This window comes from Schistocerca piceifrons, chromosome 1 (genome assembly GCF_021461385.2).
Source record: "Schistocerca piceifrons isolate TAMUIC-IGC-003096 chromosome 1, iqSchPice1.1, whole genome shotgun sequence".
NCBI classification, from domain to species: Eukaryota; Metazoa; Arthropoda; class Insecta; order Orthoptera; family Acrididae; genus Schistocerca; species Schistocerca piceifrons.
In genome coordinates, this window is record NC_060138.1 from 819,340,633 (window position 1) to 819,354,908 (window position 14,276).

The 14,276-nt window shown below is 39.5% G+C and overlaps 1 protein-coding gene across 1 annotated transcript in view; it reads left to right on the forward strand.

Annotated features, from left to right (window-relative positions):
* LOC124775396 (transcription factor HIVEP3) overlaps nt 1-14,276 on the forward strand; it is a 121,244-nt gene that overhangs the window by 53,902 nt on the left and 53,066 nt on the right. Inside the window, exon 5 of the mRNA XM_047250233.1 lies at nt 6,037-6,261. Within this exon, the coding sequence (XP_047106189.1) occupies nt 6,037-6,261 (225 nt within the window). The remainder of the gene's footprint in view (nt 1-6,036; nt 6,262-14,276) is intronic.

The window sequence follows — 14,276 nt, forward strand, 5'->3', positions numbered from 1 at the left end:
ATGTTAGAAAAGTAAGAGTTCGGTTTCACAGATTCGATGTTATGGGAATATGTGCTGGTTGGCATGGAGGAGGTCATTTGTTCTTCTTGTAGATTGGCGCGACCTGTGCTGTCTTCAAAGCACTGGTCACATTTTCAATTCCAGAGATCTTCGGTGTATTATGGTTCCAAGAAGTGTTAACGCAGTCACAAACTCGGTATAGAATCTGATACGGATTCCACCAGTCCCGGGAGCGTTGTTTAGTTTTAACGATTTCAGCTGTTTCTCAACGTCACTGTAATTAGTAATCTCTTTTACTCATCTTTGCAGTGGTAAGAGTATTAAATTGATGCATTCCTTTATAAAGGAACATTTGAAAACGGCGTTAATTTCTGCTTTTGCTTTTATACTTTGTTTCAGTTGATGTCTCACCCATGAGCGTCTGGACGCTTAACTTTGGTGCCACTAACAGCCTTTACATACAATGCCCCCTACCTGAGCGAAAAGTTTCAGGAACCGCATTAAGATAAGAATAGCTGAGTCTTGGTCCTAGATGACATCTTGCCAGTCAGGCTTAAATGGTTTTCTAACTATTTTACGCGTAACTAATACTGCTTTTCGAAATTGTCGTGGCCGTTAAGACCATGTGATATCCAAGGAATGCTAGTGAATCCTCCACAGTTGCAGAATGTGGTTGTTTGATAAGCTGTTTCTCCGAGGAACAGATCTATTTTCAGGAGGGTGGAGACTCGAATCTTCATCCGGCCATCCTGATTTAGGTTTTCTGTGATTTACCTAAATTACTTCTGGTAAGTATTGGGATTGTTCCCACAAGGCTGTTTATACGTCCTATCTTTCTGGATAATTCGCTACAGAAAGGAATAAATGAAATGGCCGCTTTCTTCTGAGGTTCCTCAGGAGGAGGAGATCTTCATTTATCTCTTCTCTCGAGAAAATAGATTTCATGTAGTGCACTCAGTTCAGAGCACGTGCGCCAGTGGTAAAGCGAGAATGAAATATTCAAATTGTTCCTCATACTTCATAAACGATTTGGGATACTGTCGTAAATTACTAATCTGTTTTCCTCTCAGTTGCTTGTTTAATACTGCACTGTTTCAGGATTGTGTCCCAATTTCATCAACACTAGAATGTTGGCGAATCTTCGTAAGCTCTGCTGTGTTTTGGCAAAAGATGCAAGTTGTAACATGTCACGAGAGAAATTTTGGTATTATTCAGAAGGTTAACAAGTCAGTCCAAAATAAGTCGCTGTTTTTGTGGCATTTTCAATAGAATTCTGTAACTCAGAATTTCTTTCTACACATCAATGATCTGCTTCATCTCAAATATCTTTTGACATGTGACAGATATAATCTATTTTCATCTTGATGAGCAGTTTCCTGCGGTCCATAAATGAAATTAACCACATTTTTTACGAACAGACCTATTCCCCTTTTTGGCTCTGGAACAGTTCTTCTTGAGATGATATATTTTGTAGCTTTGAAACTGTGGTCCCTTTGACAACTTGCAGAAGCGTGTTAACTACTCGTCAATGGAAAAAATAATCATCAATATCTTTGGTGAACCAAAAGATGTTTTGAGGTGAAAATACGATCAAAATAATGTGGTGCTAGGTGTGAATTTTTTTATATTTCTTTGATCACTGAATGTAGCAAATAAAAAAGCTTTCGTTTTACTACTAGTTCTTCATTATTAAAAACACACCGAGTTAAAATATTCCACTGAAATTGCGGAATAAGAAGAGATTTATTGGCTATTTACACATTTTCTTCTTCAGAGAATCGTCATCAGTAGTGAATCCTGAAACAGCTGTTTTTTTGTTTTTAGTGAGTAACTGAGGACAAGGCAGGTCAGCAGTTCTTGTAATAGCATATTCTCAGTATAAAAGAACATGCCATGTTGCTGCAAAACCCACAGGAATTTTCATTTCACCAGCTATCGAGGGCCTTATAAAAATTAATGTGTTTCATTGAAAAATTTATAGTTACTTGAATAACGTGGTGGATAATGAAGTTTCGTATAATAAACTTTATTACAAAATACTCATCTTTTTGCATGCTAACGGTTGCCAAAATATTGTATCGATATTTCAGACCGTTTGAGATATGATGAACGTCACGAATATTTCATCCTGGTTTTATCGCTGGTGTGCGCGATTAGGTTTGGGTGCGCTACATAAAATCCATTTTCTCGAGCGCTACATAAAATCCATTTTCTTGAGATTGGAGGTAGACCTCTTCCCAAGTCTAAAGAAAAGTTAAATGTGTTAGCTAAATTTCACACGCAACAAATTACCATGTAATATGTACCAAACGCAAATCATACCAACCCCAATTTTATATTGCAAACTTTTATAGACTTCCGTACGGTGTCAATTAAATGCGAGACATCACTGTAATAAGAACCATTACCGAAATGGTGGGATCTTCACCATGACGCTGATATATAAAGCTATAAGTAATAGCAAAATCGATTTTTTTTTTTTACCAAGTAGGTTCTGTAAAATTGCGAGAGACTGCAGAGCTAATGGAGTACGCATGACGTTCTACTCGTAATACGCGATGTTATCTGCATTATGTGCAGCATGCCTAAAGATAACTGCCAAACTTCATGCAGTAAAATAAGACAGTAACATCAGCCACTCTAGCCAGGGTTTTTGGCTGTGAAGATATTGCCCTCTTGCAGCTCGACTGGGGGGAAAAGAGAAATTTTTCGGCGTTCCTGATGATAGCAGAGTGTTTGCCGAAATATTGGGCTCTGACAATGACATCCAGCCGTTGATCCGTGAACTATTTTGTCTTTAAGTACACTGGGAGAAACCGAAGAATCACAGCTCTTTGGTCAGGAGTTACACTTCCTAGAAAACATTCTCTTCGTCCACTGTTGCATATTCGCTTCCTGCATTCCTACTTTCGAAATTGTAGATTGCGCCAGATATTCAGCTTTCCTTCTTTTCTGGGTACCGGATTAGGTTTCTCTTCAGATTCCATAACAACGTTTTTCCACTTTAGACTTCTACTTCCAGGAGGAGGTTACATTCATCATCAGTGTCACCTGTGAAGAACACTTAAAATTTCCTCATCTTGAGAAAAACCTCCCTTCTTCCAGAAGACATTCTATCTGAAAATACATTACTTTGAAGTGTTGTTTCATACTCCAAAAATATTTGGTCACTCCAATACTAAATCCATTGGGGATTTTTACTTACTAGTTTACTCTGCGTTGTAATTTAAAAGAAATAAAAATATAAACAGTTAACATTTTAAATCTTTGAAATCCATAAGAACATATATGTCCCACGTAAAATTATAGTTCTATGATCTAGGAACTTGAGGTGAAGTACTGTAAAATGAAATGTCTTAATATATCTAGACACTTACCTTGAAATTATTTTCTCCTCTTCTGGCAGATCATTTGTCAAAAAATTATAACAGTATTAAAAACAAAACTTATCACACATAGCAACAAATATACACAATATCACAATATTATTCCTTCTCAAAAGTACTGTCCTTTCGTGTTCATTGTTGAAACACACAGAAAATAACAACAATTAAACCAAGCACCAACAACAGAATGCAACTTTTAAAAATAATATCTATGATAATATCATTAATTTATGAATGAACTTAATGCAATTAAGTAGTGGTACAATCACTGCTTGTAATTCAGTTCCAATTCCAAATGTAAATTTTAACTATTTGGTTATATAATGGATTATCCAGCATCATTATACAGCAGTTTACTTTCGCCCACATGCTAAAATCTTGCCTGAAAAGATGCTCAGGGAGTAAAATTTTCCGGAGCCTTTGCTGATGTGTGTAAAAATACTCTAACTCTCTCTCTCTCTCTCTCTCTCTCTCTCTCTCTCTCTCTCTCTCTCGATAGATAGATAATTGCAGCCTGCTCTTTGAAGATATCCCAGCTGCATGACAGACATAATGGCGAGTAAAGATGACAATATGAATACCTTTATGCTTCTTCAGTGTTGAACGTTAATCAGTCTGCACTAACAGAACAGTTTGGTTGAATGCTTCATATTTTCTGCTAAAACTGTTGACCCTCAATTATATCTCCGGCACTAGACTATTATTCTGAGACATGAAACCAATTGTGCTGTTTTCGTTTGATATATTTGTTTCCTGTGGAGTAAATTCGATTTCCCAACAATTGACAGTACATCAGTAGTTAATGTGAGTACTAACTGCATTCTCGGATTCTGATCGTTATTCCTGTATTGCCTTATTGCATCGCACTGTTAAGCTCAGTAAGATACACATTGTCGTTGCATGCAGTAACTCCGAAGATCCAGGTTTCAGGTAGATGGAAACACACATTTTTTTTTTTTTTTTTTTTTTTGGGGGGGGGGGGGGGGAGGGGGGAGATGCATATAAACTTTTAAAATACACCACATTCGCCATTGACCGTAGAAATTATTTATTTTACAATTCCAATTTCGGCTATTTTCAAGTGGTACTGCCAAAGTTTTTAGCTCACTTCATTGCTGTAGATGTTGTCATACTTTTAACATTGATATATTTTGGAATTAGTTGGCTTTACTTTGCTGTTAAACTTTGTACACTCTTTCCTCAGCAATTTAATCTTTGTACATTGAAAATGCAGTAAAACCTCATACGCCTGGCTAGATACACAACTGATTAAGGAAATTCTACATGGTTGTGAACCCCAACCATGAACTTTGATTTTGCACCCCTCTCCCCTGCCCACTGTCGCCAATCTACTCCATCACTTATTCTCCCTTCCCCCTCCACCTTTTTCTTGCCCTTCATGTGTCTACTCTCCACACCATCTACTCACATTCTTCCTTGTGTCATCTGCCATCCATTTCGCTCACCTTCATCTCCAGTTACGAAAAGAAAAGTTCAGTCTTGATAAGGGGTAACACGTTTACTGAATCTGTAGCATGTGGGAAGCGGCAGTTCCCTGCAGAAATCTTCAAGCTTAGTTGAGCAATGTAGATCAACTCACAACAGGGAATATTGCCTATCATTGTTGCTACAGATGAATTGTGTGTAGGGAAGTAGGGACTAGATTCTAATGTGATGGCTGACAGAGAGCGAACACTTCGTGGGTTGTCTGCTCTTGGCTACCCCTGTAGAAAATGATATTCTGGCATATTAAATACATATAATACATGAAATGAAACTGGAAAAAGTTCTGAATGTTTATTTGCAATCTATGTAAATGTCTTCAGTCTAGAATGGACTACTTCAAAAATATTGGTGGATTTTAAAAGTTGCTCAAGTTATTTACAATAACTTTAAAACAATATTCTCAGAAGCTCTGACTATTGTTGCATCTTTGCAATGACTTCCTAGTACTCTTAACAGCTATACTCTGTGCTGTATATTTAAGCTAAAACAGATGTTTTGACACTTTAGTACATGTAAAGGTCTCAGATGGTGATCACCCTGTTCCCTGTGATGATTTTAAATCACGCAGTAAAGTAAAAATAAGGCTTTTACAACATGTATATGAATGTGTCATTAGAAATGTATCGTACAAGTGTCAGCTGACTTGTACATTGTGGACAGCTAACCTGAAGAATGAATGCCAGTGTAGAAACGGCATACCATCTTTTTGTGAAATTAGTACTTTAATACCAGATGGCTCTGGGTCTGGTAAATGGTGTGGTAAAAGCAGTTAGATTTTCAAGTTTTCAACGATTTGAATTCACTGGCTCCGTTATTAACATCTGAAAGACTGGATCACCACATGACCTATTGTTTAAATGCTAGCTGTCACATTATTATTTGTTGCTAAAAGCAACATAGGAATAATAAACAAAAGTTGTAAGGTGCTATATTGATCATTTGGTATATTTTGTATATGTTAGATCGAAAGATCTTTGTTCCCGGTAGCCCACATAAGATGATCATCTCGTGAAAGAGATACTGCGGCTCATTGTTAGCATCAACACATTTTTGCAGAACCTACAAATTCTCCTTAGTGTTTCTTGAGAAAAAAAGCGTGGGAGTACTAACAAATTTCTGAATTCAATGTGTGGGCACTGTGTAGGTGCATGCTGAGGGTGGTGAATCGGAGGCGAGTGCTTCACCCAGCTCGGCTCTGTCATTGTCATCGGTGGGCAGCACAAGCTGTGGCAGTACTGTTGTCACCTCAGCAACATCCCTGTCACAGTCGCCACTGCAGCAGCAGCAGCAGCAGCAGCAGCAGCATAGCCAGCAGCCTGCTCGACACATATACAAGCCAAAGTTCCATAAGGCAGTACTCTACCAGCAGGTAAGCATTGATTTACACACTTTCTGGTTCAATATTGGAATGGTTGCTCACAGAGTGCTTAGAGTGGCCTATTATTATTATTATTATTATTATTATTATTATTATTATTATTATTATTACAGCATAGATTTCCAGCAGACAGCTGTGGAACTTTGAATAGAGCATAAGTAAAGCAGTCATGAATTTGAAGACTGCTTGGAATACAACAGTGATGTATTAGGCATGCTCCTGTTGGAGGTAGTATGCTGTTGCCTTCCTTTGACTGACTGACTTAACCAGTTATAGGGGTACCTGCAGTTTAACATGTATTCCAAACCTCAGTACAAGTCAGTATATTTTTTTTTTTTTTTACATCAGCAAACTTTGCTAGAGATGAAATAAGTGATAAGTGACACATCGAAATCCCAGGATTGACTAGGATTGAACTTGAGACCCCTGGACATGTAGCTGGCACGTTACCACTTAGTCATTGAGACAAAAAAAACTACAAACTGACATGGCAGATCAGGCATACAACAGGAATCAATAATCACGTAGGAACTGGGGATCACAAATGCCGTGAGAGGGCGCTGCAGTCATAAGAGAGCATTGCCATACAAAATGGGCAGAGCGCACAGAGAACAGCGCCATTCATGCAGTGGAAGCATTGGGGGGGCTAGCTACATGTACCACAAAATGGGTGAGGTGCATTTGATTTATGGCGCAGTCAACTACAATTGATAAGAAGCTGTGCGATTGTGTTGTTCGAAATATCCCGATAGAAAAGTGCCATATCTTACGTTATTAGCCACCCTGCAGTGCTGATTGTGTGAAACTGCCCCATTCCATGTGCACAAGCCAAATGCTATTAGCCAACAGACAGCCCAGGCAGTTGCAGTGGAAGAAAGGGTGCAGTGTACATCATCAACATGTACTCAAGATGTATGACGCTGGTACACGCAACCCACTGTCTGATGCGTTTTGCACAATGAAGCGAAGCACTGCATCCATTTCATTTTCAATGTGTCCGGATGCTGCAACTGGTGGACTACACCAAGTACATTGGATTTTCACCATGGTTTCTGCAGGAATCTGCTGCAGATCAAAGCTTCACAGTGAGTGTCCTCTTCACTGACGAGGACATGATCTCTCTTCAGGGTGTGATGAATGTTCACAACCTGCATATGTGAACCCATATGTAACATGTACACATGCCTGTAAATGCAAATTTATCCTTAATGTGTGGGCTGGCATTCTCATAAACTTTTTAATTAGACCATTCATTCTCCATAACTGACTTGACAGTTGCATGTATCCTGCCAGACATGATTAATGATATTCCCATGCCTGTTTATAATCGCATTCACTTTCAGCACAATGGGAAACCCCACCACACGTGTTTCAGCAAAGTGAGGGAACATCTGCAGGCAAATTCTCCCAGCTATTGGATTGGTTGCGGTGGACCAGTTGACTGGCGACCATTTTCCAGTTGATTTTTTTCCTGTGGGGGGGGGGGGGGGGGGTGTATCTGAAGGTCCTTGTGTATGGAAAACACCTGTTACATCGCTGGAGGACTTAGTGGGCAGGATTGTTGCAGCAGTAGGTTGTCTTTGAGATACGTCTGGTATGTCTCAGTGCATGTGGACAATAAGCATTAATTTGTAACATGTGACTAAAAAACTGCTACGCCGCTTAGAAGTTCTGGGTAGCCTTTGTGAGACTCTGTTCCTATGTGATTACTGATCCTTGTTGTACAGCCAATGCACCATGTCAGTTTGTAATTTTTTTTTAATGTACCTGTATAAGAAACTAATAATGTAGTGCCACTGTGTGATAAATGTTGGAATTCAGAATAATGATATAATTTGCCCAAGTGTTGTCAGAGACTGCTTTCATATTTTAAAATGAGGGACGCCATTCTCAACATGTGCGTAAGGTGTTAATAGAATAAATACCACACAATATGCAGAAGGTGCCTATGAGTGAAATACACTTATCTTTGTGTGTGTGTGTGTGTGTGTGTGTGTGTGTGTGTTTTCCATAATATTAAAGGTACCATCGGGTTATCAGTAAATCACCACCGTTGAATCATTACTGTCTGATAAGGTAAATTAATGACCAGTATCATGAGTTGAAAAAAATTGTATTGTGGCTAAATACAGACGTAACAGCCACTGATATGACAAAATGTGAGTTGTTTTAAAGTCACTTATCTGTTATCTTCGTTATAGTAATAAGAGATTCATAATTCATCTTTTTTGTGCAATTCATAGGATTTAGAAAACCATGAAGAAGTACAATGTGTCACTGTGATTTATGCCATTAGCTAGTAGCCTAGAACAGCAGAATTCTTGTTTCTGTACAAGGTAGAGAGATACATAGAAAAAATGTCATTTTGTGACTGTTATCAGTATTATACACAGTGTTAGATACTGAAACTAACACTCAATCACAGAAAGGTTAGAAATTTTGTCATATGTTGATGATAACTTCTGAAAACTGATAAATGAAACTCATCAGAGATCGATTATCAAGCAGTTTCACCAAAAATGAAATTCTAGAATTATAATAAAATATTAAGTCTTACAAATGAACAATATCAGTAAAAAGCTACATGAATGCACCTTATTTTTTCCCAGCATCTGGATTACTCATCATACCTCTCATACCTGATTGCTTTTATTTGGAAAAAAAAATATTGATGTAATTACTTTCCAAGTTGTTGTTAGCCCATGTTATATTCTTGTTTGAAGTATTAGGTAGCATTAAAGCAAATATAGTTATTAGGGGACATGGCATTTGACAACCTACATACAATATATTTTAATTTTTTTCTCCATGTCGGGGGAAGTTCAGCTGCAGTCTCTTACAAGGAAAAAAATTTTTATATCAACCCAGTGAGACTTACAATTTTCCAGCTACAGTCTTTTGGTCTGCCCAGTTTAATGTAGAATTTTGACAGTTAATATCTTTGTTACATGGCACAAGCACCTGGTAGTTGTGACGTCACCTCCTGGACCATCACAGTTTCTCGAGAATTCCACTAGGTTGTGATGAACTTACAATATGAACATGTTAAATTTATAACTTCCCTTGTGTAATAATGATATTATTTCTACATTGAAAATTATGTAGCAATGTTTGTTGTAAATAGCATGACAAGTGCTAGTGTACTATAAACAGACTTCTGTTCCTAGAGATTTAGGTAACTATGGTCTTTGAAACATAGGAGTGTTAGTATTAAGGTGCAGTGTAAGATAAATAGCAGCTTTTTAATACAACTAAAACAGCAGCAGCTGTTTTCGTAGTAATGTCTGTCCCACTAATTATCTAGATATCACATTCAGAATATGAATCTTATTGTGTTTTTGTGGAATTATTTGTATCAGAAGTCTGATGGAAAAGGCTTCTATGTATTAAAAGATAGTTTCATCTCAGTTATCATTTTAGCAAATGAATTTTAAAAAAACCTGTGGGACATACACCTGAGGAAATAAGAAAGAAATGGAAACTGAGAAACGGGATTTATATCCTTTCATGAGAGGCAATAATGATACTAAGTGACAAGGTAACAGATTTGTTGAGGCCGAGCAATAGCATGATGCTGGCAGACAGCATATGCAGCAAAGTGCTGTGACTGTGTTGTTGAAAAACAGAAAGCAGTCATAACATACAATAAAACAGGGGAGAGAGCAGCACTGATGACAGAGCCAAATATGAGAGGTGATGGAAATTATGATAATGAAGATGCAATGGAAACAAAGAACCTCTAATGTAATGAATGTTTTGTGACAAAATTTGTACCAGGCCAGTAATCGAACCCAAATTCACTGCATTTCATAGGAAGTTGCCTTAATCCTTGGGCAATTAATATGTACCCAAATGGCAAGGTAAACTACGGTCAAGTACCTTACTGTACGGGAGAACCTCTGGTTGTAGTCCTCAGAAATTATAGGAGGAAACGTAAAAGATTTTGAGTCTAACCTGGACTCTTGCTCAGGTAGCCGAATGGTTGAGGCGACTGCTCGCAAGGAGGGGGAAATCTGCGTTGAAGTCCTAGCAGGCACGAACTTTCATTAGTCATGATATGTTCATTGAAGGAGAAAAATATTTTTTTGTGTGTTTGATATGTGTATTTTAGTACTGGACTCGGACTTCTTGTCCAGCCAAAGAATCAATATGAGGGAAAGGTCGGAGATACTTGGGCTTTATACCACAGCTGCAGCTTGCTCCTACAGAGGATGCAGCTTCTGCCATGGACAAGACACATGGGGCTGTCCACTGATGAAACAGTGTCCATAAACACACTGGCCCTGCACTTGTCCAGCAATTCTCACTATTCTCTGAAGACTTTGATACAAGCCAGTGATAGTTGAGTGAATGGCCTTGCCTATGCTCGTTTTTCAATTTAGATCACTCCCTGGACGTATGTGAATGCTTATGATGACTTTTGCTATGCTCTAGACTTTGCTTCTTGCTAACCATTCACTCTGTAACTCCACTGCCATCGACCTGAGGAACCGCATGTTTATTCCACCGGCCTCTGTGTCACTGCCAGTATGAGTTGAGTGATCAGTCAGAGTAGCAGCTGCAACTGCAAAAACCACCACAGTAATAGAAATACAAGCAGTAGGAAAATAGCTACAACAGGAATTGCTTTTAAGACTACTGCAAAACCAAATAGCTGCATGCATCTGCGGCATTACCGCCTCCCCTCTCAGCCATAAACTTACTTTCATGATGCAAACAAATGTCGCGAGGTCTGTTTAGGTCATTTTGTTCTTCATGAAATAACTGATCTTTAACATCAGAATACACTCTTACTGTAGTATAGTAATGAACTGTATGAAGTATTGCAAAAGCTATGCCCACTCTGAATCTTCAGCAGTTAGAGCTTTTCTTAGGTTTGTGGTTTGCTGACTCACTATTACTGTCACCGAACCCACAACTGTGCTCAAATTTAATCAGTGTGTCAACCAACACAAGCAGACAAGTGCAGCTTGGGCCACTGACTTGCAAGCCCTAGCACAATAAATAATCTGTCATGTTGTTATTGTCATGTTGTTATATGTATGGTTTCTGATAATAAAGTTAATAATGTAATAATGATCAAAAACTGAGTGATGTGCTAAAAATTTCCAAAGCTCATGAAGTAACAGCATCAGTGCAGCTATGTTTAATTATACTTCTAGTGTTGACTTTAGTAGTAGTTGAACTAGTCATCACTGTCACGTACTATGATCAACTGATGGCAACCAATCACCACCACCACCATTGCCATCACTACCACCACCACTACCCAGTTTACTGAGCCCTTGATTGTCTGGTAACCTGATGGAGTGAGGTTCAGTAGAGCAGTAATTAGTGATCTATCATCCTCGTTGTTAGTAAAAACTCACAGGAACAGAAGTATTTTGTTTACCATCATAGTGACCGAATGTGAGTGGAAGCTCATAAAAAGCTTCCTCGAATGTCTTTCAAAGGCTCCCAGAGAAGTTAGTGCAATCAAATCAGTCCAGATTGAAACCTGAGGCATCAATGAAATCGCTGCCTGTTCAGTGATGTCGCTTGTTTTGCATGCCACAAACCAGGACTTTTAGCAAAAGTCTGCCTTGACCTGTGAGTTATAATAACAGGTGCCAGTGTGCTCCACACAATCTTTCCAGTGCCAATAGTGCCAGCAGACAGGCTTCGGAAGCTCGTGCTGCAGCTGGAAATTAATGGAGCAATAACAGACTTCCAGTTGGACAAAGGGATGGCTGAGTGTCTGATTAATGTGCACGCATACAGCACATCTGCTCCTCACAGCTGTGGTACCTTCAGCACAAAGTGGTGACATACAGTGGACAGTCAGTCCTATTGCCAGCTCAAATCATAGTCCAGGATAGGTATAAAAATGGAGCTTGGCAACTAATCCTGCTGATAGTATACTTTGAATGACAACTAATATTTTTGGCTTGGACACTTTTGCACCAGTTGTATCATGTTTCAGCTGTGATTCCATTCAAAAAACTTGATACATTATGTACCAGTATAAGTAAGCATTTGAACCTACATTAGGTTGTGCAATATAGTTCCAACACCATGTATCCTTAAAGCAGTTAGCAGTACATAAGTTTAGTAGAGTACACTCAGTGCCTTCCACCATGTGTGATCAAGTGCAAGCAGAACTGGAGAGACTGCAAAGTATGGGAATAATATCTCCAGTATTGTCTATCCAGTGGATAATGCCCATGGTAGTAGTTAAGAAGCCAAATGGATGACTTAGAATTCATGGTTATTTTAAGGCTACAATTAATACTCAAGCTAACACAGATCAATATCCCATTCCCAGATCAGAGAACTTTCGACGAAATTGGCTGGGGGCCATATTTTTCCAGGACAGATCTAACTGTGAAGCCTATCTTCAATTACCAGTAAATAATGAGACAACACTTTTGTGGTTGCTACACTATTAGACAGCTATTTAGGGTGACAAGCACTTGCACAGGGTTTCAGAGATACTTCAAACCCAAGGTTTTCATTGTCACCTCGAAAAATGTAGTTTCTTTGAATCAAATATAAAGTTCCTAGCACATACATTAATGAAAGAAGGGCTCGCGCCCACAGAGGATCATGTGGACACAATAAGTACCTCACTAGCACATGACAACCTCAAAGAGCTATACTCACTCCTGAAAAAAGTTAGTAATTATGCAAAATTCCTTCCCGATGTGGCATAGATGTCATACCTGCTCAATCAATTATGTAAGAAAAGGAGTTAGATTCGTGTGATCAGAGGTTAGTCAGAGAGCTTTCTTGCAACTTACAAAGTGCCTTAGGTTAGTCTGTTGTCCAGCACCATACAACCCCAGGCTAATGCTGAACAATTGCAATTGATATGTTGGATTGTGACTTGCTGCAGTTCTGTCCTGCAAATTTGCCAATTTGCTAGAACAGCCAATTGCATTTGCATCTGAAAACATTAAATGCGGCACATTGAAATTACTCACAAATAGAGAAATGGCACTGGCTGTCGTATGTGGCATCAAGAAGTTTGTGTCTCTCTGTGGTACCAGGTTTCAACTGATCACCAATCACAAGCCCTTTATTTTGCTGTTTGGTCCCCACTCAAAATATCCTGACAAGATGGTGCAAAGCTGCACTAGTGGGTATTGTTCCTTAGTAACTAAATATATAAGCTCCATTATTTGGACATCACACAGCAGTTAAATGCAGACAGTCTCCAGCTTGCTGTATGGTCCAGAAGCAGTATATGCCAGGCACCAATCTGGAAGTCAGATGGGGGGTCAGAACCTTCAGAATGTAGATGCGTGAGATAATGATGGCAGCTGACTCCTGGGAAGTCCACACTTGCTCGCGACATACTGGTCCATTCTGTTAAAGCACATAGTTCAGCCAAAATTCTACTGGGGTGCAAGCCCTGCACCCTCCTTCACCCCTGCACTCAACTCAATGGGACTGCCACCCACCCTCATAGCCTTATTACCGTACAGGCTCCCACGTATGGTTTCGCAGTTCCGACCAGGACCCTGGGTCAACCCAAGGCATAATCAGGTCTGTCTGCAATGAGATAGTACCCTCGCCTTTAGCAACAACCATGCCTGGCACAAGCCTGCCCAAGAGACTGCCTGCAAACACTCCCACCAGTGTCAGAGTCCCCCCCCCCCCCCCCCCCCCCCCCAAACAACCAATCGGTGGAGACTGAAAAACTGCATCACTCATTATCCTTCTGCAGGCAGGTCCAAGCAGCGCTCCAGAATACATGAAGTCCACAGACATTGCTGACATCAGACTCGAGCAATAATGACAAGGAAAAGACGTGTGAGCGTGTGGCCTGTATTCCAGCACATCTTGCGGGCCTCCTCTCATGCACCCCCACTGTCCCCTCCTCCATCAACAAAGTCTGCACAGGTCAGGCCATTTCTGGCCTTTTATGGTGATTAAAGGGATGAACCGTTTAGTGCCTGACAGTGATTTGGATTCCTCACCCAGCACAGATTTCAATATGAATGAAAGGTAAGAAAGGCCCAGTC